This window comes from Rhopilema esculentum, chromosome 6 (assembly GCF_057945365.1).
Source record: "Rhopilema esculentum isolate cy_ngs chromosome 6, ASM5794536v1, whole genome shotgun sequence".
In the NCBI taxonomy this organism is placed as follows: Eukaryota; Metazoa; Cnidaria; class Scyphozoa; order Rhizostomeae; family Rhizostomatidae; genus Rhopilema; species Rhopilema esculentum.
Genome location: NC_142820.1, coordinates 12,510,701 through 12,535,329, shown reverse-complemented (window position 1 = coordinate 12,535,329; position 24,629 = coordinate 12,510,701). Strand labels below are relative to the sequence as shown.

The window sequence follows — 24,629 nt, the reverse complement described above, 5'->3', positions numbered from 1 at the left end:
TGTATTTTTAAAGAAGGGATATTATCTGCTCACAAAGGTCTTTGATTAAACATGACTCAGTCACAATCTCTCTCCCTATTATTTATTCATAAATTTATTTATTTTTTCTTCCTTTCTTCCCCTCTTTTCTTCTTTCTTTCCTTCGTTCTTGACTTCTCACCTTCTTCCTCTCTTCCTCTCTCAGTACACCTTTCTATCTTTGAAAGTCCCATCCAAATTTGCTGTTTTTATTTTCTGCAAAGGGCTGTCATCTGCAGAGACTTCCATGCTCACCAAATGTCATTTGATCATACACCAGAAACAGAAAGACAAAGAATACAAAATCTGGTTTGTTTTAGCTTTTGGTTTTTCAAATTAATCACCTTTTTTTTATTCGTCTAACATTTGAATTAAGAGATGTAGCATTTGCAGAAAGGGTCATCCTGACTCACATCAACACACTTTGAAATCACTGTTGATCAAACTTGGCCATTACTCTTAGAATTCCATGACCACAATCCTGAACTTTTGGGCTGCATTAGTTTATAAGCTGGGGAAAGTAAAAGAAAGATTATTTGGGGATGGAGGTACTTTTGGTCAAAAGAGAAAATAAAAACATGCAGGTTATTGCAGATTGAAGTACTTCAGTAGATTTTATAGAGCCAGTTGAATCATCTTTAACCTGAACTCATTATGCCTTTTACAATTGGCCATCACACAGCTTTTCAGGAGGAGAAAAGCAGTAGTAATTATTATTAGTAGCTCCAATATTTCTTGAAATGCTGAAATGGTTGTGGTCCTAAAAGGTTTCAAATGCTTGTAGCTCTGGAATTGAGCTAAAAATGTCAATTAATTTTTAAGGGTTTGTCAGTGGCTTTGACCTTAAAGGGGCATGGGCAACCAGTAGCCTTTGCGGGCATAAGCAGGGAAGGCGGCCATTTTCGTGGTCCATGAAAATGGTGGAAAGCTGTTAGCACAAGCTGCGCGCAAAATGAAACCAAATAAATGCCATCCAAAGCGATCTGAAGCGCTACATTAATACCAAAGATTTCCCATCGAATTCTCCTCGCCATTTTTGTCATGCATAGAAGATCACAGTTAGAAAAACAGAACAAATGCGAGCGCGCAAAGGCTGCTGGTTTGCACAGGCCCCTTTAACTGGTGCACCCATTTGCATCAATACCTGAGAATACAAGGTTTTTGAGAGTGTTGATTTTGTACGAAATGACCCAATCATTTAATCTGTCATTTTAAGACCTCTCTTTCATGAATACAAGACATTTAAATGCCTTTTCCTCATTTCAAAGGCCTATATGAGGCCGGCCCTCTTGGGAGATGAGTTTACACGACTGCAGTTCCAGCACAGACCTCGAAGAAAGCACCTTGGAACCAAACAGTTGTACAGGGATCGACATATGAGTGGATGGTATGTGCTTGGTGTACTTGTTTTTGTAGAGTGCATTCATGTTTCTCTTGGTTTATTCTTTGAGCTGATATTCACGTTGCGTCTCCCAGATTTTTCAAAGCTTTGTCATGCTCTTTCCTCTTTCTGCTTCCAAGACTCTTATAACCTTTCTTTCTTCAAAGTCAAAATAAACCAACTTTGTCTTACCTCCCTCTCTTCTAATTCCCTCCCTCTTTTCCCTTGCTAGGGCGTTGCTATAGACCTTTCCCTAAGATAACCGACTGAAAAACTTTGGCAACGAAACAGTAGAACGCACAGCATTGTTTTCTTACTGGCAATTTTTTACTGATTCAAAATTAAACCTTATTTGAAAGAAAATTATGTTTGAAATTTGTCAGCCCTTAAGGAAACAAGACTAACTTGTTTAAAAATACATCAGGTGTTAAGACCTGATACAGCAGCTGCTGATTGTAAATAATATTTTGCCAAAAATGCTGCTTTTTCTTTGTTTATTCCATGCTTTGAGTTGTTAATCAATTATTATGTGCTCTTTATTTTTTGTTTGAGCCGTCACAGGACAATAACACAAAGGATCAGTAAGTGATCACGTGCAAAATCACATCACTGATCCTCATTGGTTAAGTCTATCTTATCATGCCTAGCATGCCCCTGGCACAAGAAGTTTGTTCATTAGTCAGTCGAGCATTTTTGTGCATGCAAACTTTGTCATATATAAATACTGAATTTTTTCAGGGGGTTGAAAGTCGTGGACAGGAGTGACATAAAGCCACAGCTTGTGAGCGGAGAAGGAAAGAGGGCAAAATTACTCGATACAATAAGCGTGACACGGGGGTTTGGAGACCATGATATTGAGTTTCCGTATTGTGCTGGGTTGAAGATCAAGCCATTTATGACGGCAAATCCAGAGGTAACTGTCGATGTGGTTTGTAGAATGATTTGTGAAATTTGGTGAAAATTTTCAGACGTGAATGTATTTCGTGGCTTTATCCCGTTGGCTTTTAAGGAATTGCTACACACCAAGCTGATTCTTATTTCGCTTATATTTACTTGATTTGGTCAGCAATGACATTTGAGAATTCCAAAATTTGTCAACTCCTATTTTTTTATTTTAAATAACTTTCTTTTAGCAATCATCTTGTGGTGAAATGAGTAAGCTGTAGAATTACTATCAGAAGTTATCTCCGTAGTTTTATTCTTGTGACAGACATCCGCAGCTGGTCTGGATTTTCGACCCCGCCTATAGACTGAAACTATTTGATAGTCCACGTTTTAGTAACCAAGCATGTGGTTCACCGTAGCCGTGAATTTTGTTTTCTTTTTTGTTGATTTGAAACTGCCAATAGCAATGTTTGAATTGGCGAGGGATTTGGAAAGATAAAACCGAAGGGGAAAAATGTTTTTCAATCTTAATATTCGAGACATATGTAATAAGTTTGTGACAGTGACTTTGTATCCCAACAGGTGAAAGTTTATGATTTGAAGGGAAACAATTTTAGCGGAAATGACGTATTGGTTATGGCGTCCGATGGATTATGGGAAAGATTTAACAGCGAAGAGGTTGGTATTGAGACTTGCTTTGTGAAAGGCAGGGGGGCTGTCCTAAAAAGTTAGTAAGGAGGACTGTAATGTAGTGAACTTATGGAAGCCACACCCAAGACCACAATCATGACAACAACCGTGACCACACCCTTTATACTTGGACATGTTTAAAATTATTCAAGCTTTTAACCGGCTCAAAATGATTGATAGGAAGCTTTTAATTGTCGGAAAAACGAAAGCATAAAAAAGGGGTCCAGGAATTTGCCCAACCAGACATATCCAGGCTGTTAAAGGGGGGAACGAGCCCCCTTCCCTGAAAATCTCTCCTAATTTTGACAAAGGAGGCTGAGCTTTTCAAGAACTTTTGCACAGCACAGAACTTCGAACTAGTTCAATTCCTTTTTTTCCTCTCTTTTTTCTCAATTCTTTTCGTTTTTTCTACCAATGCTCCTTTATAGAACCATTGTCTCTGTTATCCCAGGCTTCCAACCTTCCTTCTCGTAAACCCTTTGTTAAGTTAGAAGAGTTTTTCCGTGTTTACGTATTGCCAAAAATAGTTGCAACAGGACGATATTCGCGTACAAAACTTGAGAACCCCATGATTCAACTACCTCCATAAATTTTCAACGCTGTCGCTAAATTCTTCCCCCCTCTCCCTAAAATGCTGATTCCTTCATAAGAAGTGTCTTTGTCTATTTCTTAAGAAGTGTGTACGTTTCCAGTACTAGTTAGATTTTCACTGACAACCATGCACCATTGATAACAAACATCAATGTAACGGAGGGAGGGGGATAACTTTTAAAATCTGTGAAATCTTTTGTGTATTTGTTCGAATTTGTTCCATCAATTTTCGCAGAATTATTGCTCTTACTTCAGAAACAAATTGGTTTAGCGAATCCGGTTTTAGTCGAATTCAGTGAAGCATTTTAAGTGTTTTTTGCAGGTAATCAAAATCTTGAAAGAGAAATTTGAGCAACAGCCGCTTACTGAGCCTAGAAGGTATGATTTGTTGTTATTAAGTTCTAGGATGCTTATTCGCATTGTATTTGTATATTGTTATCATTTTGAAAGGTTTCGATAGCCATGAATCACGGGTGGATACACGCCTCACTGGCTAGTATATTCACTTTACCTTTGATTAGTATATGTTTCAGATATAAGGTACGTTCCATGCCTTGGGAAGTTAATCAATTCATGTTTGCTGCCAGTTGAGGAAGTACAATGGGATCTTTGCCCTCTCACCTCTTATTTGACAATGTCAACTTTTTGAGCTGGAAAATAAGGTTGAAAACTATTAAAAAAACCTTAAGGCTTCGTAGTGTAAAATCTTTCTTTCCCTGTTGATTGTGCCATGTAAGTATCGTGTCATCGTGGCTTGATGGCCGATAATCCTACACAACAAGTCCACCCATAATGGAGACGAGCTCTAGGAAACTACTGGGATACTCTTTCATATGAAACAATGATGTGGAAACTCAACATCAACTTGATGATGCAATTATTCTTCAAATGTTTGTGTTTATAGAAAAGGTTTCATTCTGGGATTTTTCCGATATGGTTGTGTAGTACCCCTTCAGATTTGGAACTATATGAAAGAAGACATTCCCGTTGTATCTCACACATCTGATGATAACAGAAATTTTCCTACCTCAAGGTACATTGTTGCTGCACAGGCCCTTGTAGACGAGGCTCGGGGCACTTTAAGTGAACGTGGATGGAGAACTAGAAACAACGAGGCAGCCTCGTATGACGATATTTCTGTCTTCGTTGTACCGTTGGGGAGACACGAAGATCTAGCAAGCTATGTGAATATGAAGAAGCAAGATCCTAAAATTTATAGGGATGGGTCTTTTGCTAAGAAATACGTGAACAGGGATGAGGTTGAAATACAGACCAGAAATGCATTGGCTGACAAATCAAACGCCAATAACGCGGAACAGTTAACGAATGATGAAAACGAGGATGGAAGCGACGAAATAAAGCGGAACGAAGTTGAAAGCAAGGAAACTCCTTCAACAGCCACAGAAAAGACACCCGAAGAATCCAATTCTGAACTTAACTCATAATAGAATCTTTAAAAAAATTCTTTAACTTTGAATAATGCACAGAAAATCTTCTTTTTCGTCAGAATAGTAATTGTAAAAAATTGTAATAACAGATCACAGGGATGTTTAGGAATATAATAATATACGCAGGCTGCATTTTTCCCCACTTATTCCGGCAAATACCTTTATTGCTCTCAATCGTTTCGATCCTTATCCAAACAATTGAAAGCTCTCTATCATGCGCACGGGAGATTTTTATGATTTAGGTGCAGAAACGATGTACTTCTGTCCCAACCACTTCCCCCTTTGTATCTTTGCCTTCTCTTTAATGCACCCTTAGGCCTTTGACTCCTGCATCTATTACAAACTGGACCCAGTGGTCAAAAGGCTGTCCGGGGACACAATATAAATTTTGGCCACGCATTTTTAACTGCGAGAAATCGCCCTTTTACCAACAGGGAGCTCCCATTTCGAGCTTCGGTTACATAAAGGCAGTTTCAATATGTTGGACTTACATCACAAAGGATACTTTACCAAAATATTACCTCACTCCAAAGATTTTCTCATCGAATTTAAACGAAATGCTAAATAGATCTTGCCGAGAGCTGGGAAGGATGTATCCCTCCAGCCCCCCCCCAATGCCCCCTGTGGCGCCGCCATTAGCTGCAACTTTCCACATGGAGCAGATAAAAGGGATACTGTGATTGGTGATCACCATCTTGTTTCCTCTGTTTTCCTGTAATATTAGTCTATATATCAGCAAATCGTTATTCATATCAATGAAAATATGTCTTGTTGAGTCAGTCATAGATATCAGAATCCTTTTTCCATAAAAATCCAGTTAATCAATATCCGTAAAAGTCAGAGTTAGGTAATCTTCTGTTGCCTCGTGATTCGAGTAATCCACCATTGTATTGTGGCTGGCTTTCAGTCAGTCGCATTTGCTTAAGCCTAACGTTGCTGGAAAATGGTTGACAAATTAAGCAGTGATGGCGCCATGGAAGGGCTAGGAGGGGCTACAGCCCCTCCGTCGGAAGCACCTAGCCCCCCCATCGGAGAAAGTTTTAGGTTATTGTCGGAGCAAATTTGACAAAATAATGTAAGAAAACTGCATATTTTAGTCCTTTTAGCCCCCCTGTCGGAAGTTTCAACCCCTCTGTCGGAAGATTTCTGGTGTCACCTCTGAAATTAAGTTCTTTTGCAAGTTGTTTCTAGGCAAGATGGGGAATAAATATCGATTTTTAGGAGGGGTTCCAACCTTTTTGATTGTAGATAGAGGAAGTGTAGAGAATTGTGTGAGGGGGTAATTTAGTGCACGAGGTTGACAGATTAAGACATTCAATTTTTAGTTATCAATGTTTGAAATTGACAACAGATAGTTTGTTATTTTAAAAATCTTCATTGAAAAATCGATTTGTTGCGTTTAAACAACCGGGCGTATTCAAAAGCGAACAGTCCAGAATAGCATACACAGAGAGCAATCAAACTGATTTCATAGGTACTCAGAGGGCGTATTTAATTTGGTAAAGTATTTCAATAAATTGAAGAGGCAATTAATCCCATCGCAGATTTTAAAACTCCAGGATGTTACGACATCAAATGTCTTCATGATCTTAAAAATACAAAGAATCTAGTCATTTGCCAATCGTGCTTTGATTTTTGCTTTCAAAATTTCCTCAGCCCGAAGGTTAATTTGTCATACCAGTTGGCCCGAGTATGCTTGAAGATGGACTGGATGTACCAGGAACACCTAAATGCATTGTGTCAGCTCAAAAGGGGTTAGGAAAATGAGGGCAGAAAATTGCAATTAGTTTTTGACTTTAGAAAGCATGACTTTAGCCATGAAGTTTAACATCAGTCTTTAATCTATAATGGGGGGGGGGGGGCGGGGCTTAATAAAAATATAGACTTTTCTTCAAATGGGGAGCTTATTAGAGAGGAAGTTTAATAGTGAGACGGACCAAACAGAGTCTTATGGAAACACAGCTGCTCGTTTTCATGAATGCTTTACTTTTCTTTTGAAAGCATGGCTTGTGCCACATGGGGCGTGTTAAGTTGACTATGTTGTCGTAGGACCAGTTCAAAGAGAATAGAAATATAAAGCTGGGATAGCATACTGAACTAGTCATACAATTTGTACAGATATTTTTACATCGTTGTTCAGAGGAGACAACATTTAGTATCCAGAATGAAATCAGTGTTACAACCCATATATTACAGCAAAATAGAAGTTACAAGATACATCAATTTTAAGCATGATCACATACAGAAGGCCTATCTTACAACATGTGTTGGCTGAAATGAATTCTAGATACAAATTATGCAGATATTTTTATATCGTTGTTCAACTGAGACAACACAGAGTATCCCACTCCTGTCAACAGTGTAAAAAGCCATACATTACAGCAAAATAGGAAGTAACATGATACATCAATCTTAAGCATGATCACATACAGAAGGCCTATTTTACAACGTGTTGGGTGAAATAAATTCTAGATATTTCGGAGACCAAAGCTCCGAGGTATCGAGTCTTTGTATTTATCAAGTGAGGACGATTGTCTAGTTTTTTACTTAGGGAATCATCATTAGGGCTAGAGGAGCAATTGCGCCCTTTTCATACGTTGTAAAAGCCCTACCATAATTAGCTTATTTTCTCAAGTAAAGCCATATATTCATGATAACTTTCATAGTCCTTGATAACTGCGTAACTTACTTTGCAATTGCAGAATCGGCCATTGAAAAAAATAAAAGCACATACGTTAATTAATGCAATAAATCAAATAAATTAAAGTAAATGCATTCTTGTGACAAAATGTGTCTCGGTAAACTGAGCTAGCCAACTGGTGTTTAGCCTTGTCTTGTGTGCAGTCATTTCAATGGAGTATTTGAAAATAGCACGAAAAAGCGGTAATACCGTAAATCCTCGAATTCGCCCCCCTGGGGGGCTTATTTATTTTTTATATTTTTGGATGGGGGCTTATTCGAGGGGGGCTTATACAAGGGGGGCTGACTTATAAAATTATTGTAGACATTAAGAAGACATTATTAAAAGACCTCTTTTATTTTACTGGGAATTTCTTTTTGTGCATTTAATTAATTCTTACCAAAAGTATGAGTTTGTTGTGGTAATTCAATAAAACGCCATAGGCAACCTCAGATGGCAAAAATCATCAAATGGAGGGGTCAATTCGAGAATTGACAGTAGCAGTGGGGGCTTATTCCAGGGAGGGGCTTATTGATAATTTTTAGTTCTAGGGTGGGGGCTTATTCGAGGAGGGGGGGGGCAATTCGACGATTTACGGTATGTCGCACTAAAATACGTTTCGTCCGACACTCGTCAGAGTATAAACGTCGGATAATGTCCAAAGAAATAAAGTCGGAATAAGGTATTTTTCATTTTTTGATTCATTTGTTGAGTTTAAATAATAATGGTTTCTCTATTATGAAATAAATAACGGCAAAGAGAGTTTTAAAATACCAAAGCTTCTTTTGGCTAATATTTGAGTACTTAGCGTAGAATAGTCCGTTGCTTGAAAGAGTTATCACTCACAAGACAAAATTTGTCACTCGCTGCCATATCCCATTGGCCTCTTTTAGAATACCGCGCTTTGTCGCTGCCCATGATGCTTTGCCAGATACGGAGATAATCATAGGGTTTTCTGGGCTGGAAGGCAATAAATCCAAAGTGTTGGCCTTCACTGATATTCTTGTTTGTGGTTGATCTTTTACTGCTGTCCAAACAGAATCCTCAATCTGATCCATTACAGCATATGGAAAAACAGATATGGCATATGATTTCCCCACCCTGTCAAGCCCATAAAGAATTCGCTTTTCAACGTCAACGGCCTCCACTGTCGACATGAAGGGAATTATTCCCCAGGAAGTCTTGTCTTTTTGCTGTAAAAAGCAAGTAGGTGCATTTCTTGTCATGTATATCTTCTTTTGCAAGCAGAAGAAGAAATCCTGATTTATATCATCATAAACCATGCTGAATTCAGGAGACGGCAAACGAACAGACTTTACCTTGATGTTTTTGGCTTGGTTAACTTTGCATTTAAAAGGGACAGGCCGTTCCAAAGTGGTATTCACGGTTCCGCTCAATTTTGCCAGGTTGTTGTGGTACGAAAATTCGATAAGTATATTTCCATTGCAGTCTTCACCCCTCGATAAACCTTTTGGGATACTTACTTGAAATTTTATGGACAAAAATTGGTCGTTCTGTAACCAAACTGCATCATTTTGAATCAAGATTAGGCCGGGCCTTGTTACATTTCTAGACATGGGCAGAGTAAAGGCACTTGTTTTCATAAGCTCTATTGATTTGAACTGGAGAAATTCGCTATTGTAGTAAATCATAATATTGACTCCATAAGCATTTGCGTGACTCTGTGCGGCCAAATGTGACAACGTAAGGTTCAGAGTTAGCAAACTGTTGTGAGTATACCATTCCTCGTTTTCATGCGTGGCGTTCAATTGGAGGATGCTTTGGTCTCGTTGCCATCTGCTTACGAAAAACGGCGCTGAATGGACAGCAATTGCATCACCAGTTTCGGATGTTATGGTGAGATATCGATAACCAGTCGGAAGGCCATCATCCAGTATCTGCGGGACAAGAGCATTTGCATGCTGTTAATTTTCGATTCAGTGCTCAGACTATTTGACTGGGCGTTTATAGAGTGGCAAAGTGATGTTATAAGAAAATCTTTTTTTAGAATTTTAGAATTCTGACCCCATAACGTAAAATAATATCACAAAATACTTCTAAATAAACAAAATCACTTGAATCTGTTCAAAATTGGCTGAGATTTGGCCAGTGAAAGACATGGATTTTGCTAATGGATTACTGTTGTTTTGGCCTTGTTCAGAGATGTTAAAACCAAAGATAGAGCCTGTGCTTACGTGGTAAATTCAGTCGATTTGCAAAAGCCTTTTGGAAGATAATAGCGTATAATTTTAAACAATTGAAAGTCACTGGGGCTGCAGGGGCAATTGCACCAGTGGTGGCGCCAGGGGAGGGCTAGGGGGGCTACAGCCCCCTTCGTCGGAAGCATCTAGACCCCCTCCCCCCCCCCCATTGGAGGAAATTTTAGGTTATTGTCGGAGCAAATTTGACAAAATAACGTACGAAAACTGCTTATTTTAGTAATTTTAGCCCCCCTGTCGGAAGCTCCAGCCCCTCTGTTGGAAGATTTCTGGCGCCACCTCTGGATTGCACCCCTAGTTAGTATGTTAAAAAGGCCCTGTACGGCATCCAGCATTAACTATGACTATGTTCGTCGCATTAACCGAGGGATGTCTGACTCTATCTGGGAAACAGTGGATGTCTCACTCTGTATGAGATTTTCTAGAACAACAGGATTTATAGGGATTTTTGGCGGGCTTTTCTTGAAAACAAAAGGAATTTCGCCAAAGGTGTACGAGATTTCCTGGAGTGATATGCCCCTCGGCATAAACACAGATTTCATTTCTAAAATGCCTCCAACGGACTTACATTCCCAGCAAAGTCAATATCAAATGCATGATAATTCTGTTCCTTGATGTCGAACTGTACAACTGCCGCACTATTTATTTGCCTAATGTTATCTTTAACCATTGTGTTATCATCGGTGTCTTCCAGCAGCGTTCCATTATCAACAATGGTAGATGCGTTCAGCTTGAGCAAGTGGATTTGACCAATATTTGTTGCCAAACTTTGGTTATCGCCAGATGCTGATATCCCTACTGTTACATTCTCTTGAACTGTACCAAAAGTTGATATCGATCCCTTATAAGAATCATTAATATAGCTGCTGGAGTCTGGTGTCCATTCAACGCTTAAGAAGCTCCTTGCTATTGAACAGCCAAATAGTTCAAATCGGAAGCAACTTTTCCAATAAGACGACTTCCTGGCTGTTCCAATAATTCTAACGAATCTCGCCCTTGTGTTGAGGAACCAGCTAACTTTTGTATCTACAGTTGCTTGTCTTGTTGTTCTTGTTCCATTAAATTTTTGCTCTAAATTCTGAAGATCCTTATAAAACTGCCATGAAACACCATTCTCGCTGTATTGTATTTGGAATTCTGTGACGCGATCAGAACTTGATGAATGACCTTGCATTGCGATACCACTGACCAGTTTTACTACTCCAAGATCCACCTGCAAATACTCTTTCGATACTGTGCTATAGGTTTTGGAACACCACTGGGTTTTATGGTGCAAGCTGGCAGCATAAGGCTGAAAGTCAACATCACTTTTCAACACTGACGTTGCGAAAAACCTTGCTTGTGGGATTCTTTTCACTCGTATTCCCAGCTCATCTGAGCAATCATTTACCCCATCACGGTCAACAAAAGTATTGATGGTAACTTGAAGAGTCGAGCCTCCTGAGCCTCCAAGGTTATTGATGGATTTCTCCCAAATTTTTCTCTCCTGCCCTGTGAAGCCCACAAATGCCAAAGACATTCGTGTTGTAGGAGGGGGTTCAATGGCAAATGTTGCAGATACACCAATCTTTTGCAATGCAACTGCAAGATTGTCACCGATGTAAACTGAAGCCTTTGCTGATAAGAAAAGGATTTTTCCATCGGGAAGATTATTCAAGAAACTTGTTAGCTCCACTCTTTCGCCTGGACCGCCATCAATTGCGTAGCTGCTTCTCTCTTCAAACAAACCACTTCTGTAATCAAAGAGAACCACGTTTATCCCTGGAGAATTGGGGCTGTATTGTTTTCCGTTCACGGTCACATAACCCTTGCATTGTGAGCAAGAGGTCCCAGATGGAATGTCATCACAGCTTTCTGATTCGATTTCAACTTGGAGTGTATCTAAATGAAGAGAACAAGATGATCTTTAATGCAGTCATGAATTAGTGGAAGGAAAATACTTTTCTAGGTATTCTTTTAGTCGTGAAGCTCTACGGTTTAATTTTCAGATCGACGTGTGATCGATTCGAAGCAGCCAACTTAGTTAGGGTCATTTTGACGCTTGAATAATTTCAACAAACCACAAGCTTCCTTTTCAGTATAACATTTGAAACTTGTCTAAATGACTTTCATAGATTATTTTGAATACAACTGAAATCTTGGCAGCCAAAGCAACACCCTAAAGCCTAGCGCACACAGCAGATATTTGTCGCAAAAGACGAAGATTTTTGTCTTTTTCATAAAAACTGATTGCCCGCACACAGCACGATTTTTTTCGGATTAGTGCCTCGATTAAGTTTTGTGACCTCTTTTTCACATTGTTTGAACTTCTTGGCGCGTAAAATAAAATTCCAAACACGAATAAAATTGCTCAAGAAACTGACAAAGGTTATGAATTTGACAAAAAAGAAAGCACTGTTGGCTATTATCCTTTTAATAAGACGAAGAAGAAGGAGGCGAATTGCGAGACGAATGTGGGGGAAATCCTGGATTGAGCGTAGAAATGAGCTGGGAGCATATCAGAATCTTGTTCAGGAGTTAGCATCGGAGGATAAACCTATGTACCAACGCTATTTTCGTCTCAACGAAGACCTTTTCAAATCTCTTCTTGCCAAAGTAAGACCAATGATTCAAAGAAAAGACACTCACATGCGAAAATCAATTAGTGCAGCAGAAAGACTTGCAGTCACACTACGATACTTAGCAACAGGTGAGATTTCACAATAGTCTGCCAGCTTGATTCAAAGAGAAAATATAGGATACAAATGAGAAAAGTAAAAATATATTTGTGAATAATAAAAATAACTTTAAATATTCTAAATGTTTCTTCTACAGAGTTCGTAGCAATACTTAATAACAATAATGACAATACTTCTTACTAATTGATATCTTTCACAAACCATTTCACCTTTAATGCCAATCATAATGAGCATTTTGAATTGAGTATCATCAAAATGAATGCAATCATAAATCTGATAATCTTACATGGAGAAATTGAGGTAATCATATCATTTTAGATATTGATTGGTATAATAAGATGTTGCATATCTTTACAGGAGAGTCATTTCACAGCCTGGGATTTTCATATAGACTTGGAGAAAGAACAATTTCATCAATAGTGACCGAAACTTGTGATGCAATTTATCAGAATCTTAAGGATAGATATCTTAAGGTACATAACATTTTTTGTTTTCTACTTTTTGGTTTTCAATACAATATTTAATGTGCTAATTAAAACCAACTCACATAACATTGAAGAGTGCAGTGAAAGCAATATACTGTATGAATTTTAAAGATTAGAATTGTCCGTACGATGGCCCTTCACTCATATCTTGCTGGTCAAGTGACTGCCTGAAAGACTGCATTCTAGCATGTTGACCAGCATGATATGGGTTGTTGAATTCATTTGAGAAAGAGCCCATCTGTGCCTGAAAAAGAGCATTTTGAATGTTGTTCATTGCAACAAGTCTTGTTTTCTCATCCATCACAGACAAAGCATGTGTAACGTATTCCCCAAAGGCAGCTGAAGGGCTTGGCTTTGCATCCTTTTTTGCAGCTAAATTTTCATCTGCAGAGAATGATGATGCAAGAGACTTCAGAATGGAGAGTTCTTCCTCTTCCTTTTTCTGCTTTGCAGTTTTTGATTTTTTAACAGCAGCCAGTGGCCTGCTTGTTGAAACTGGTGTCTCTGCAGCAGGGGCATCATTGTCGTCCAAGTCTCCATCACAGTCACTGTCACCAGTGTTAAGCTGTGGCTCAGATAAACTTTCAGTTGAAGACTAAAATTTAATATTTTTGTATTTTAGATTCCAAGCACATCTCATCAATGGAAAACAATCAGTGATGGTTTCTACAATTTATGGGACTATCCTTTTTGTGTTGGTGCATTAGATGGCAAACACATTGCAATCAAACAACCAAAAATGTCTGGATCAGAGTACTTCAACTACAAGGGATATTTCAGCATAGTCCTTCTAGCATTGGCAAGTTATGACTACAAGTTGATATTTGTTGATGTTGGTGCAAGTGGAAGAAATGGTGATGCTGGACTTTTTGAAACATCGCCTCTAAATCAACAGATGAAAGACAAATCAATTGCCTTTCCAGAAGCTGAGCAATTTGGGGAAACATGCATCAAATGTCATTATCATATCATTGGTGATGATGCATTTCCCTTGAGAAATGATATCATGAAACCATTCCCATTTAGACAACTGTTACATGAACAGCACATTTTCAACTACAGGCTTTCTAGAGCACGACGGGTTGTCGAAAACGCTTTTGGTATCATGGCTAATAGGTTCAGGGTGATGCTGACAAAGATTATGTTGGAGCCTGAAAAGGCTAAGCAAATTGTGCTGGCAATTTGTTGTCTGCACAACATGCTGATTGATGAGCAGCCTTCATATAAAAATGCATGTGACAGTGAAAGAGACAACCATGAGCTTTTTCAAGGCAGCTGGAGATTAGACAAATCTCTAACTGAGTTACAGAAGACAAAAAACAGAAACTGTTCATTAAGTGCCAAGGGTCAGCGTGAGCTTTTGAAACAATATTTTTGCTCAACATCTGGATCAGTATCATGGCAAGATAGTATGGTTGCAACAAAAAATAATGAACTCAACTAGCTAGTGTTGTATTGTACCTGCAAATTAGAAATAGACACTCTGTTGGATACATATGGGCTTAAAAATTGAAGGCGGTCTTCTATCCATTGAGTCTTCTTCGTCTTTTTTGGTCGTGCACTTCCACTGCTTGGGATTCTGCGGGAGCGTGCATATTGCGTGCGCAGAGATGCGATTCTTTTTTTTACTTGATTCACTAGAATGAATAAAACATGAATTCGTACAGCAATGTTTCACTTCAAATTGAGTAGGCCTAAGAAAAGAGGACTAGCCTAGCTAGCTAGTCAAAATTATTCACTCACTGTTTGAAGAAAGTTTAGTTGCAATTTCGTTCAGGGCTGCTAGCTTCTTGTTTCTGTCTGAATATTCTGGAGACGTAACCATATACAGACAAGCCTTTTCTTGCCACAGATCGACAAGCTGCTCCTCTTTGCTTGCTGTCCATATACCGACTTCGTCTTCTGTATTCTCCATGGCGTTCTCGATCTTTTTTCTTTTGGCGGGAAAGAAAGGCTCCACAGAATTCACGTGACCATATAATCCAAGTTTTATTGGTTTAAAAATTAAAAACTTGTCTTTCGACCCCGCACATGGCACGATTTTTGTCTTTCGTCGTAAAAGACAAAGACAAATATCAAACATTTTTGATCTCAAAGATAATCGTAAAAGACAAAAATCTTTGCGATTTTGCCCCGCACACTACAGATTTTCGTCTTTTGAGACAAAAATCTTCGTCTTTTGCGACAAAAATCTGCTGTGTGCGCTAGGCTTAAAGCCCAGCGCACACGGCAGACTTTTGCCTTTGAAAGACAAAGATTTTTGTCTTTAGCATTCCAAAGACGGAAATCTGCCGTATGCACTTGTCAAAGACAAAGATTTTTGTCTTTCAAAGATTGACTTCGAAATTAAACATGTTTAATTTTTGAAGATGGTCTTTGAAGACAAAGACTAAAGTCTGCCGTGTGCGGATCCAAACAACAAATTGAGTGGCCAATAAGCGACTAAGTTTTGATCACATGAAGATGTTCTCTTGCAACTTCCCGACAAGCAATTTCCTGTCTGTGCTTCAAAGACGAAAATCTGTCATGTGCGCCCTCTGTGAAGGCAAAAATCTTCGTCTTTCAAAGACAAAAGACTGCCGTGTGCGGCCAACTTAAGATTATACATTATAAAGATTTTAGCAAATTCGAAGATTTACTGTTAGCACCCATCTACCTCTGTAAATACATACAAAATGGAGATAGAGCATTCGATTGCTTTGTAGATCATTTTGGCAGCATTATTAATCGACAATAAGCTCCTTATCAAATTTCATCAAAAAACTATCATACTACGAACCAGACTAAAAAGTATCTACGATAAATGTAGAGCAAAAGAAAGCTTGGCGAAGTTTAGGAAACAGCGAAATCACTGTACGAATAATAGACAGCGTGTAAAATCTTGTTACTTCACAAAGGTCTGCAATGACCGAATCCTTGATTCTAAAAACCTTTGGAAAAAACTGAAGCCATGATTCTTTAGTAAAGCTCCAGATGATTCAGAAATAACAATTTCTCAAAAACTGCATGCTTACAGAGTAAAACAAAGTTTTCTCTTGCTAATGCAAGTTTATCTCACCGACAAAAACACAAAATGTCAAAGTTAAATCACACTACAGCACCTAGGGTAAATTGGGCAAGGAGTACCACAAGAATCGATACTTGGCCCTCTACTATTTAACATTTTCGTAAAAGATATTTTACTATCTTGATAATTGATCACTAAGGAATTGTGCTGATGACAACACATTATCTATCACTGCAACTGATGCAGATGACAAGACACTTGCTGTTACAACTTATAATAACAACAAACACCAATAATTACTGCAAAGGGTTCGATAATTGCAGATATCTGTATCCAATGGTTGTAAAAAGCGGTCGCTATAATCTTTCGTGTTAGAATTGAATGGTTTTGGTCCCAAGCGATAAAATCCCAGGAAACATCAATTTCCGGTATGCATAAATTCTTGAGTGCATAATTGGTTCACATTTACTTCAAGTTGGAATTTTTAGGGCGTAAATATCGCTTTGATGGGGGTGAATCCGAAGAAGGGTTTCAAGCAAGAAATTCCAAGAAAAATTTTCCGGGCATGCACTGATGCAAAATCAATATAAAAATCATAAAAATTGTTGAATGTCGAACCTTGGCTTAAACAACTTGTTTTGCAAATGGCTTTGAAAAAAGCAAACCTTTTTTAACATAAAAGCTTTTTTGTCTGATACTCCTCAGAGCATAAAACGTCAGAATAAGGTTCCGAAAGGACATTATGGAAAATATATACCCAGTTGTGGATCAAAATAGGCCAATCAGAAAAACGCAAGCACAAGACCGGTGAAGTTGTCCAATCAGTGCCGCGTGCCTAAAGAAAATTTTCCTCTGGAGTCCAAGAGAGAAAACGAACTCCTTCTTTCTACACAATGGCCAGTGGCGTGGTGGCAGGGGGGACCAGGGGGGCCATGACCCCCCCTGAATAGGGGCGCAAATGGAGGTAAGGGGGCGCCAAAATATTTTGCTTGTAATATTTGGCTAGGAGCATCAAAAATGATCGTGCACGGGTAGAACACTTCGCTGTAACTTGCTGTGAACAGTCTAATAAAACATGCGATTCTACAATGACCCAATCAACATTTGTGTCATATGTTTTCGTGTTAACTATGTACGTGGCTTCATGTTTAGCACGCCAACCATCGAAGATTTTACGTATGCCAAAAAATTGTTCTATTAATTTGTACTCGCAACGCCAAAAAGCCTGAGTGTACGTCAAAGATCTTCGGGCCAAAGTACATGGAATGCACCCTGGCAATCAATACAACAGCTTCTTGTTATTAACATCGATGTGAACCAAAGGTCACCCTTTCTTTCTTTATCCAACACACGAATCCTCCCCTCCCAAATTTTTTCTAAAAATAAAAAAAAATGTTTTTCTGAGCATGGTCGAACTGTGTATTCTGAGCGGTGTAGTAATTTGTTAAATTTTAGTCTGCGAGATGCATTTTTAGCCATTCTAGAAGGCTTGATTTCAAAAATTTTCTTTCGCGTTGGACCCAACCATGGTGGGTCCTCCTTTGTCACTAAACTTGACCCTTAGCCCAGTGGCGTACCCAAGGGGGGGATAGGGGGGTCCGGAACCTCCCACTTTTCTAAAATATGCTCCTCGAGATTTGTCCAAAAACGATGTAAAACTCATGGGGTGTGTAGTATACTGTATGCCTGTGTCAATAACAATTGTAAAATACTTTGCTATTTACCGTAGCTAACATGAATCCAATAATAGGGGCAAATTTCGCAAAAGGGCGTTTCCCCACATTTGCGAGTGTTTGAAGGGCGTGGTCAACAAACAAATCTTAGGGCTGTGCCCCAGACTCCTACAACTACAGCCCTGGGTACGCCACTGCCTTAGCCCCAGATCCAATTTTGTGTCCCGCCTCTGTCCGATTCAATAGTGCGATTCAATGCTTGAAACTTTCAAGTTTTTGAAAGAACTACTATTTAATAACCACTAAAGAATGACAAATTTGAAACATGTTTGCATATCATACATCATATATGCGATGACAGTAGGCTGATAAAATTGCCCATAAGCATTGGCGAAATGGACTAAGGTTGCCTTTAGTTAAAAAACTAAGGAGTCCGAAACAAAAATTTGCTCTACGTTATTTTACTCTGAAGCTGGTTTTCTGGATATAATTAAACGAGTAGCCTGTATGAAACATCAGTGTAATTGAATAAAATGTCTTTTGATTAGTATTTTATGTTTTGCCTACCGTATTTCCTCGAAAATAGGCCGACTCTCGAAAATAAGTCAATTCAAAATAGCTTGATATTTTACCGAACCACGATCGAGAAGGTCAAATGTTAGGATTACATAACTGTTCCATTCATATTCGCATTCTTAATCAAAACTTATTTATAAAATTTCGGATTCAAATTGCAAAAATCGATTTTCCTTCTAGAAACACATGCTTTTATATAACCACGATATATAGATAGGGCGCAAAAATCGACTTGGCCACCCCAGGGAAAACATAGCCATCCCGCCACTGACAATGGCGGCTTTTTCGTTTGTATGTAGATCGATTCCAAAACTGCTAGATGGAAAGACGACCGGGCTCTGCCAATAGACTGAAACATGTCGTTATTATAGATACCCTCCCTCTGTCGTCCTCTATATATTCTTCGACATTGTTATCAAGTTTTTCTTTTCAGACAGATGTAAGTTTTTCAGTCAATTCAACGGGACAGTCTAATATTCATCAGCTGGACGTGAGATGCCTTCAATGCTTTATCAGGATTTGCTGAATGAAAAAGCTACTTTCATTCTATTCGAATATACTGCTCAATAATTCTTTTCTTCACTCTTGGATGCTCTAGCATTAAGTTTTTTTTTGAGAGAATTTTATCCAAAAAATATATCTAACATTGTGGAGTTTGAAACAGACGTTCTATACTTTTAGACTTCGCACATTTTTCTTTAATAAAAAAGGGTCTCGTTATAGATGAAAACTACTTGTCTCTCAATGATAGAGAAGCGCCGAAGGGGCTAGCATGTCTAACTTACAGGAACGCTGTGAGGCAAATTTGTTTACTTCCGTCATATTAGGTTCTAAACGGCAGACAGCAAAATTCAAGAATTATATATTTAAAATGGTATATATTATTAGATAATAGACTCAAAAAGTTATTTTTAATTTATATGAAGATAAAAACTGCAAGCACATACTTTTTCAATTCATAAAAACACGACAGGCCACTGCTATATTCCCCCCGTAACTGCATAAACTTAAAGAGCCATATTCTTTAAAATTCTGTTTAAAAACCCCAAAATTTGTTATGTGTTGTTGATTTATATTTCCTCTAAGGAGTTGCATCAGAAAAGGCACTGAAATAGTTGTTAGCCACGATCAGAGCTCATTAATGATATCTTGTGCCTGCGAGCGCAAAGCTGAGTATTAATGTGCATGTGCCTGCGAGCCTGCATGTAAAATAGGATGCAATTTATAGTCAGATTGATAAATGGAGAACCTCCCTGTTATGCTCAGTACTGTTACACCAACTGACGTTTGTCAAAAGCAGATGCCATATCAATATCATCATGAACTACACATAAAACTGAACAAATGACACAATGAATGCTACTAGCACTATAGTATGTACATAATAATCCAGTTTTTATCTGTACGAGTTGTTTTGGGTTGTCAAGTAGCCCTATCGCTGTTATCGATTTTCTCAAATAAAGACATCTTCAGCAAAACGCTTTCCAATATCTTGAACGCTTTACATTAAATGGAGCAGTTTTGTTTACATCATCTTTCAAGGTTTGTGAATTATAGGATTTTGCTTTCGCTTCGTTGGCAAAGGTTGCAAGAATTTCGACATTACACTGGGTCTTTCCTCATTTCGAAGTTATGAAAGATAGCTATGAAAGATTCGACGTTGCTAAAACGAGGAACAAGCGGAACAACCCAGTAACAACCCAGTAACAAGCGGAACAACCAAGGAACAAGCAGAACAACCCAGAAACAAGCGGAAATGTGAATTATTGTTTAGTAAATACCACATGGGGGCGTTTATAATCCAACTCTCTGAAGTTCGTGTGGGCTAGAACTATCAAGAGGCCGTCAATCATGTCTTCGTCTGTTTCGGAGGCTTTGTGATTTTGCCAACGGACAGAGAGAATCTATCGACCCCGGATCGGGACGAAAAATAAATAGTAAAGCATGCGTATACATTCGATCACAACAGACACACTGTTGCAAATAGATGTGCATGCCATAGTGTAAATCTGTACATGTAGCCCTGTTGCAATCACATTTTTCAGGCCCGTCGGAGCCGGGGGGCTGGGGGGGGGGGGGTTTCTGAAGCCCCACCAATAATTGTCTTACTGTAGTATGTTTCCTTTATAACAATGTACTGCATGGGAAGGAATACAATGGGCAACCTCTTACAACTTATAATTTGGATTAAAGAAGAGGTTAACTTTCCGCCTCAATAAAAATGATTCTAGGCAAACCATCAGTTTCCTGGTTCCTGGATTTTCCGACTTTTATCCCACAACAGGGCATGATTTTTCTTGTAGGCACATCAATGTCATTTTTCTCCCCAGGCGATTGAATGGCGCAATATCGTGAAATTTTGATGGTAGGGTGACAAACACGCAACCGATGTTTGGCGTTTCCATCATCATCATCATAAAAAAATTTATTTATCTAAATAAAATTAGTTGAAGAGCCATAATACACTCTAAATACAATCATATCTAAGTACACAAAATATAACGACATCAGAACTGAAATAAATAAATATTTTGACATATTCAGATATTCTTTTTTTCATTTAGCTTTAAATTCCTTCCTATAAAACATGGCAAGTAGATAAACATAGAAAATTTCCAGAAGACCAGAGGTTTTCCGACAAAATAGGAGTCTAGCTCGAGGGGCAAATCACTCCAAGAAAATCTTGTACACCTTTTATAAAAATCCTATTGCTTTATCTGAAAATCCCTAGAAATCCTTTTGTTTTGGTAAAATCTTGTAAGCAATTTTCAAGAGTGAATTGCCCCTCGGTCTAGCTCTACAGGGTTTTGTTGCCCCCCTCTGATTCCCTCTATCTTAGCCACTGCCGCCAGAGCAGTTTACCCAGCATAGCTATTTTAGCAACCAAAATAGCCACCAGAGCAGCCACCATTTTCAAAAAATTTCTGGGGGAGCATTCCCCATACCCCTTTAGGCATGCTTTACTATTTATTTTTCGTCCCGATCCGGGGTCGATAGATTCTCTCTGTCCGTTGGCAAAATCACAAAGCTTCCGAAACTGATGAAGACATGATTGACGGCCTCTTGATAGTTCTAGCCCACACAAACTTCAGAGAGTTGGATTATAAACGCCCCCATGTGGTATTTACTAAACAATTAATTCACATTTCCGCTTGTTACTGGGTTGTTCTGCTTGTTCCTGGGTTGTTCCGCTTGTTACTGGGTTGTTACTGGGTTGTTCCGCTTGTTACTAGGTTGTTCCGCTTGTTCCTCGTTTTAGCAACGTCGATGAAAGATTCCCAATTACTTTCGTTGAAATATCTTATTATAAAAAGTATTTTTTTATAAGGATACTCCGTTTTGAGCTTTGGGTCTTTCATGCTTGTAAGATTTGATTAATTCAATATGAAAATGCTTTTTCTCCAAATATTGAAGAAATTGCAGCTTGTTTGGTTGTCACAAATTATTGAAAATTTTTGTTTTTGATGAATTGTTTGGAGGTGTACAATGAAATTTTGCTCAAATACGTCAGAAATCGATAGCTACCAGATTCAAAAGCTTGAAGACTTTAACTTGAAGGTAGTGTGCTTTCTTCAGCCTACTATGCACGAATGAGTTTTACAAGTCATAACTCAATACTCTGAATAAAGCAATACAATAATTGCAAGCGATCTCTTCCACCAAGAGATAAGAGAGGAAAAGAGACAAATAGCCAATTTGATTTTGAGAATCAAATGGCGCCTTTAGAGTAAGGACCTTGCCTCATTTTGGTAATTAGGACTTACAACTTTTACCTTTTATATTCTATTTGACCGTTCAATTTCAATACCAAGAAAGATGTTTAAAGAAAGCATAACTGTAATACAATAAAGGTAGATAAAATCGATTCAGAAATGTGCCTGCAGAAATTGCTGAGAATGAACTTTTGTGCCTGCGAGCGCCGCTCGCGCGCTCGCGTAGATTAATGAGGCCTGGCCACGCGAAAATCATTCATTAAAACAAGCAATTTTCCATACTGAACCCTATTGCAGCTCGCTTTTTGCCACTATTTGAAATGGCGGAAGTAAACAAATTTGCCTCACTCGGCTGTACGCAGCATGACCCGAGTTGGACATCTAGCGCCTAACTCGGTGTCTTTATGTAACAGGTTAGCTGGGAAACATTTGTTTGCCAAATCACTTTTCACACCGACTAATGCAAACAACCCTGTATCGTGCACTTTATTAAGCTTGAGGAGCCTTAGGGGTTGATCTACCCCCAACCTACGTGGGTTGCGCCACTGTGCGCCGTCGTTATAAGTCGTTATAATTCTGAATCGAAATGGCGATGGGCCATTTCGGCCTACAAGCCTTAAGCCTTGGCCAAACTGGGCAACATTGTCGGGCAACATCCTCAAATTCCTAATGTTGCTCAAATGTTGTCCAGTTTGGCCACCGTGTCGGCCGACAAATTCATCAAGAAATTTGTTGCTCGAATGTTTGAACATGCTCAAACATTTTTCGGCAACATTTGTTGCTCAGCTCTATGTTGTCCAGTTTGGCCACATTGTCGGGCAACAATTCACCTTAATTTCCCATCTGAAAAACCAACTTGCACAGTGATGTATTGCAAAACAGTATGCTCTACTCGATTCAAATGAATTTGGCCTGTCAAAATTTAAGCTTTCAAGTTGATTGTACCGAATGGGAAGAAAACCATGGAGTAGAAGAATAGTTTAGGAAGAATAAAAAGTCTCGTCTCAAACAAGTCCAAATGCAAGCTCTTTGAAAAAACAAATCAGCCAAATGCTACCAGCGTGCTCGACCATAGAGTGATCATATTTGGACGCTGTTTTGATCATATGTGAGTGATCATATCAGATCATATTTGGACGCTGTTTTGACAACATCATCAAAAGATGCTGCACGACAATGTTGCCCAGTTTGGCCACCATGTTTCGGCGACGAAAAAATTAACAAAATTTCGAGCAACTTTGTCGGGCAACAATGTTGCCCAGTTTGGCCAAGGCTTTATATATATATAAAAAAAAAAAAAAAATAAGTCGAGTACGTGATTGCGCTGCATTCTCGCCATGTGACTTCGCCGCAAAACTACGTTTCGTCGTTGTGGATTGCGAACAAAGGGTTCGTTATCGTGCGTCAAAATTGGTTCATCCGTTGTCATAGAAACACGACGGTGGCATTTAGGTAAAGGGGGTGAAGGATGTATTGGAAGGTGACCCAGTGACATAATATTTTTGGCACCTATCACTGTAGGGCTAGTTTACTTAAGGGGAAGAATTTTGTTGCATCTTGATCTTAGGGACTCATGGTGTTTATAGGTTGTTAAATCTTTAGAATAGAATATATTTTTCATGTACCTTTATCGTCGTAGAAATTGAACTTAAACTTGTTCTCGTGGCTACACTGCGTCAGCAAAAGCAAATCGTAAACAGGAGGATTCGGTAATCCAGAAGATGGTTGCACACATTGTTCACCATTTCGCAACTGTAAATTCTGATTCGTTTCGTATTCTGTCGCTGGCGAGCTGCAGTCGTCAGTCAGTCGGATGTTCGAGCTTGAATAAATGACGCATTTCCCTGTTCTAACATGTCTCAAATGTTTACCATCAATGTACTCAAAACGATCACATGCGATCTCATTTCTTAGCTTTATAACCTCCTTTGCATCTATGTAGAGCAAACATAGTCCACCGTAATGCCGAATGATGTAGTAGGCTTTCTTTCTGAAGTAAAATTTGCTGGCGTTTTGGCTGCAGCCTGTTTTTAACACAACTGGTGTGCCGATGGTGATGTCGGCGATTTCATTTTCTGGATGCAAGCATTTTCCGGTGAAGAGGTGTATGATCGCACGAGCTCTTTCGTCGTATTGGAACATGCCACTGGTATCATTGCATTGGTGTGACAACGACAAGAAACTCCCATCACTTGTCCCATTGACAGTCAGACATTTTTTTGTGCGCACATGAACGAGACGCACTCCCTCTTTCCATTCAAATCTCTCAGTGCAAAGCTGATCATATTCAAGCCTTCCCCGAGCTTGATTATACCGAAGACATTTTCCGCTGAAGTGACGGATGTAATTGGCGTTTGATACATGGGAGTCTTCGGTTGTGACGTACTGATATCTCAAAATGAAGGCTGTTAGTAACAGAGCACACGATGGCTGGATTTCAAAGAACGTCATCATCCACTGCATCGTTTACAAGGTAACAAGTTTGCTACTACTTGCAGAGAGTCTAATTCGACTGAGCCCCGGGCAAGACTGACACACTGTTTAAAGTGAATGAAACATTGTATTCACAAAAACCATGTATTGCT

The 24,629-nt window shown here is 38.9% G+C and overlaps 2 protein-coding genes across 3 annotated transcripts in view; one reads left to right on the top strand and one right to left on the bottom strand.

The window, feature by feature from the left end:
• LOC135686066 (protein phosphatase 1H) overlaps positions 1-18,956 on the top strand; it is a 23,543-nt gene extending 4,587 nt beyond the window's left edge. The window contains exons 5-10 of one of the 2 annotated variants that reach the window (XM_089108850.1): positions 243-327; positions 1,287-1,405; positions 2,138-2,312; positions 2,867-2,962; positions 3,888-3,943; positions 18,765-18,956. In XM_089108850.1, the coding sequence (XP_088964976.1) occupies positions 243-327; positions 1,287-1,405; positions 2,138-2,312; positions 2,867-2,962; positions 3,888-3,943; positions 18,765-18,774 (541 nt within the window). In that variant the 3' untranslated portion in view covers positions 18,775-18,956. Of the gene's footprint in view, positions 1-242; positions 328-1,286; positions 1,406-2,137; positions 2,313-2,866; positions 2,963-3,887; positions 3,944-4,598; positions 6,635-18,764 lie in introns of those variants that run through there. The other variant, XM_089108849.1, reaches the window with a different exon arrangement.
• On the bottom strand, positions 6,904-24,629 carry LOC135686065 (uncharacterized). Its single transcript, XM_065202215.2, has 3 exons — positions 23,670-24,629; positions 10,481-11,793; positions 6,904-9,591 (listed from the first exon to the last, which is right to left on the bottom strand). Exons 1-3 carry the CDS (start codon positions 24,505-24,507, stop codon positions 8,536-8,538), a joined length of 3,207 nt encoding a protein of 1,068 aa, XP_065058287.2. The 5' UTR covers positions 24,508-24,629; the 3' UTR covers positions 6,904-8,535.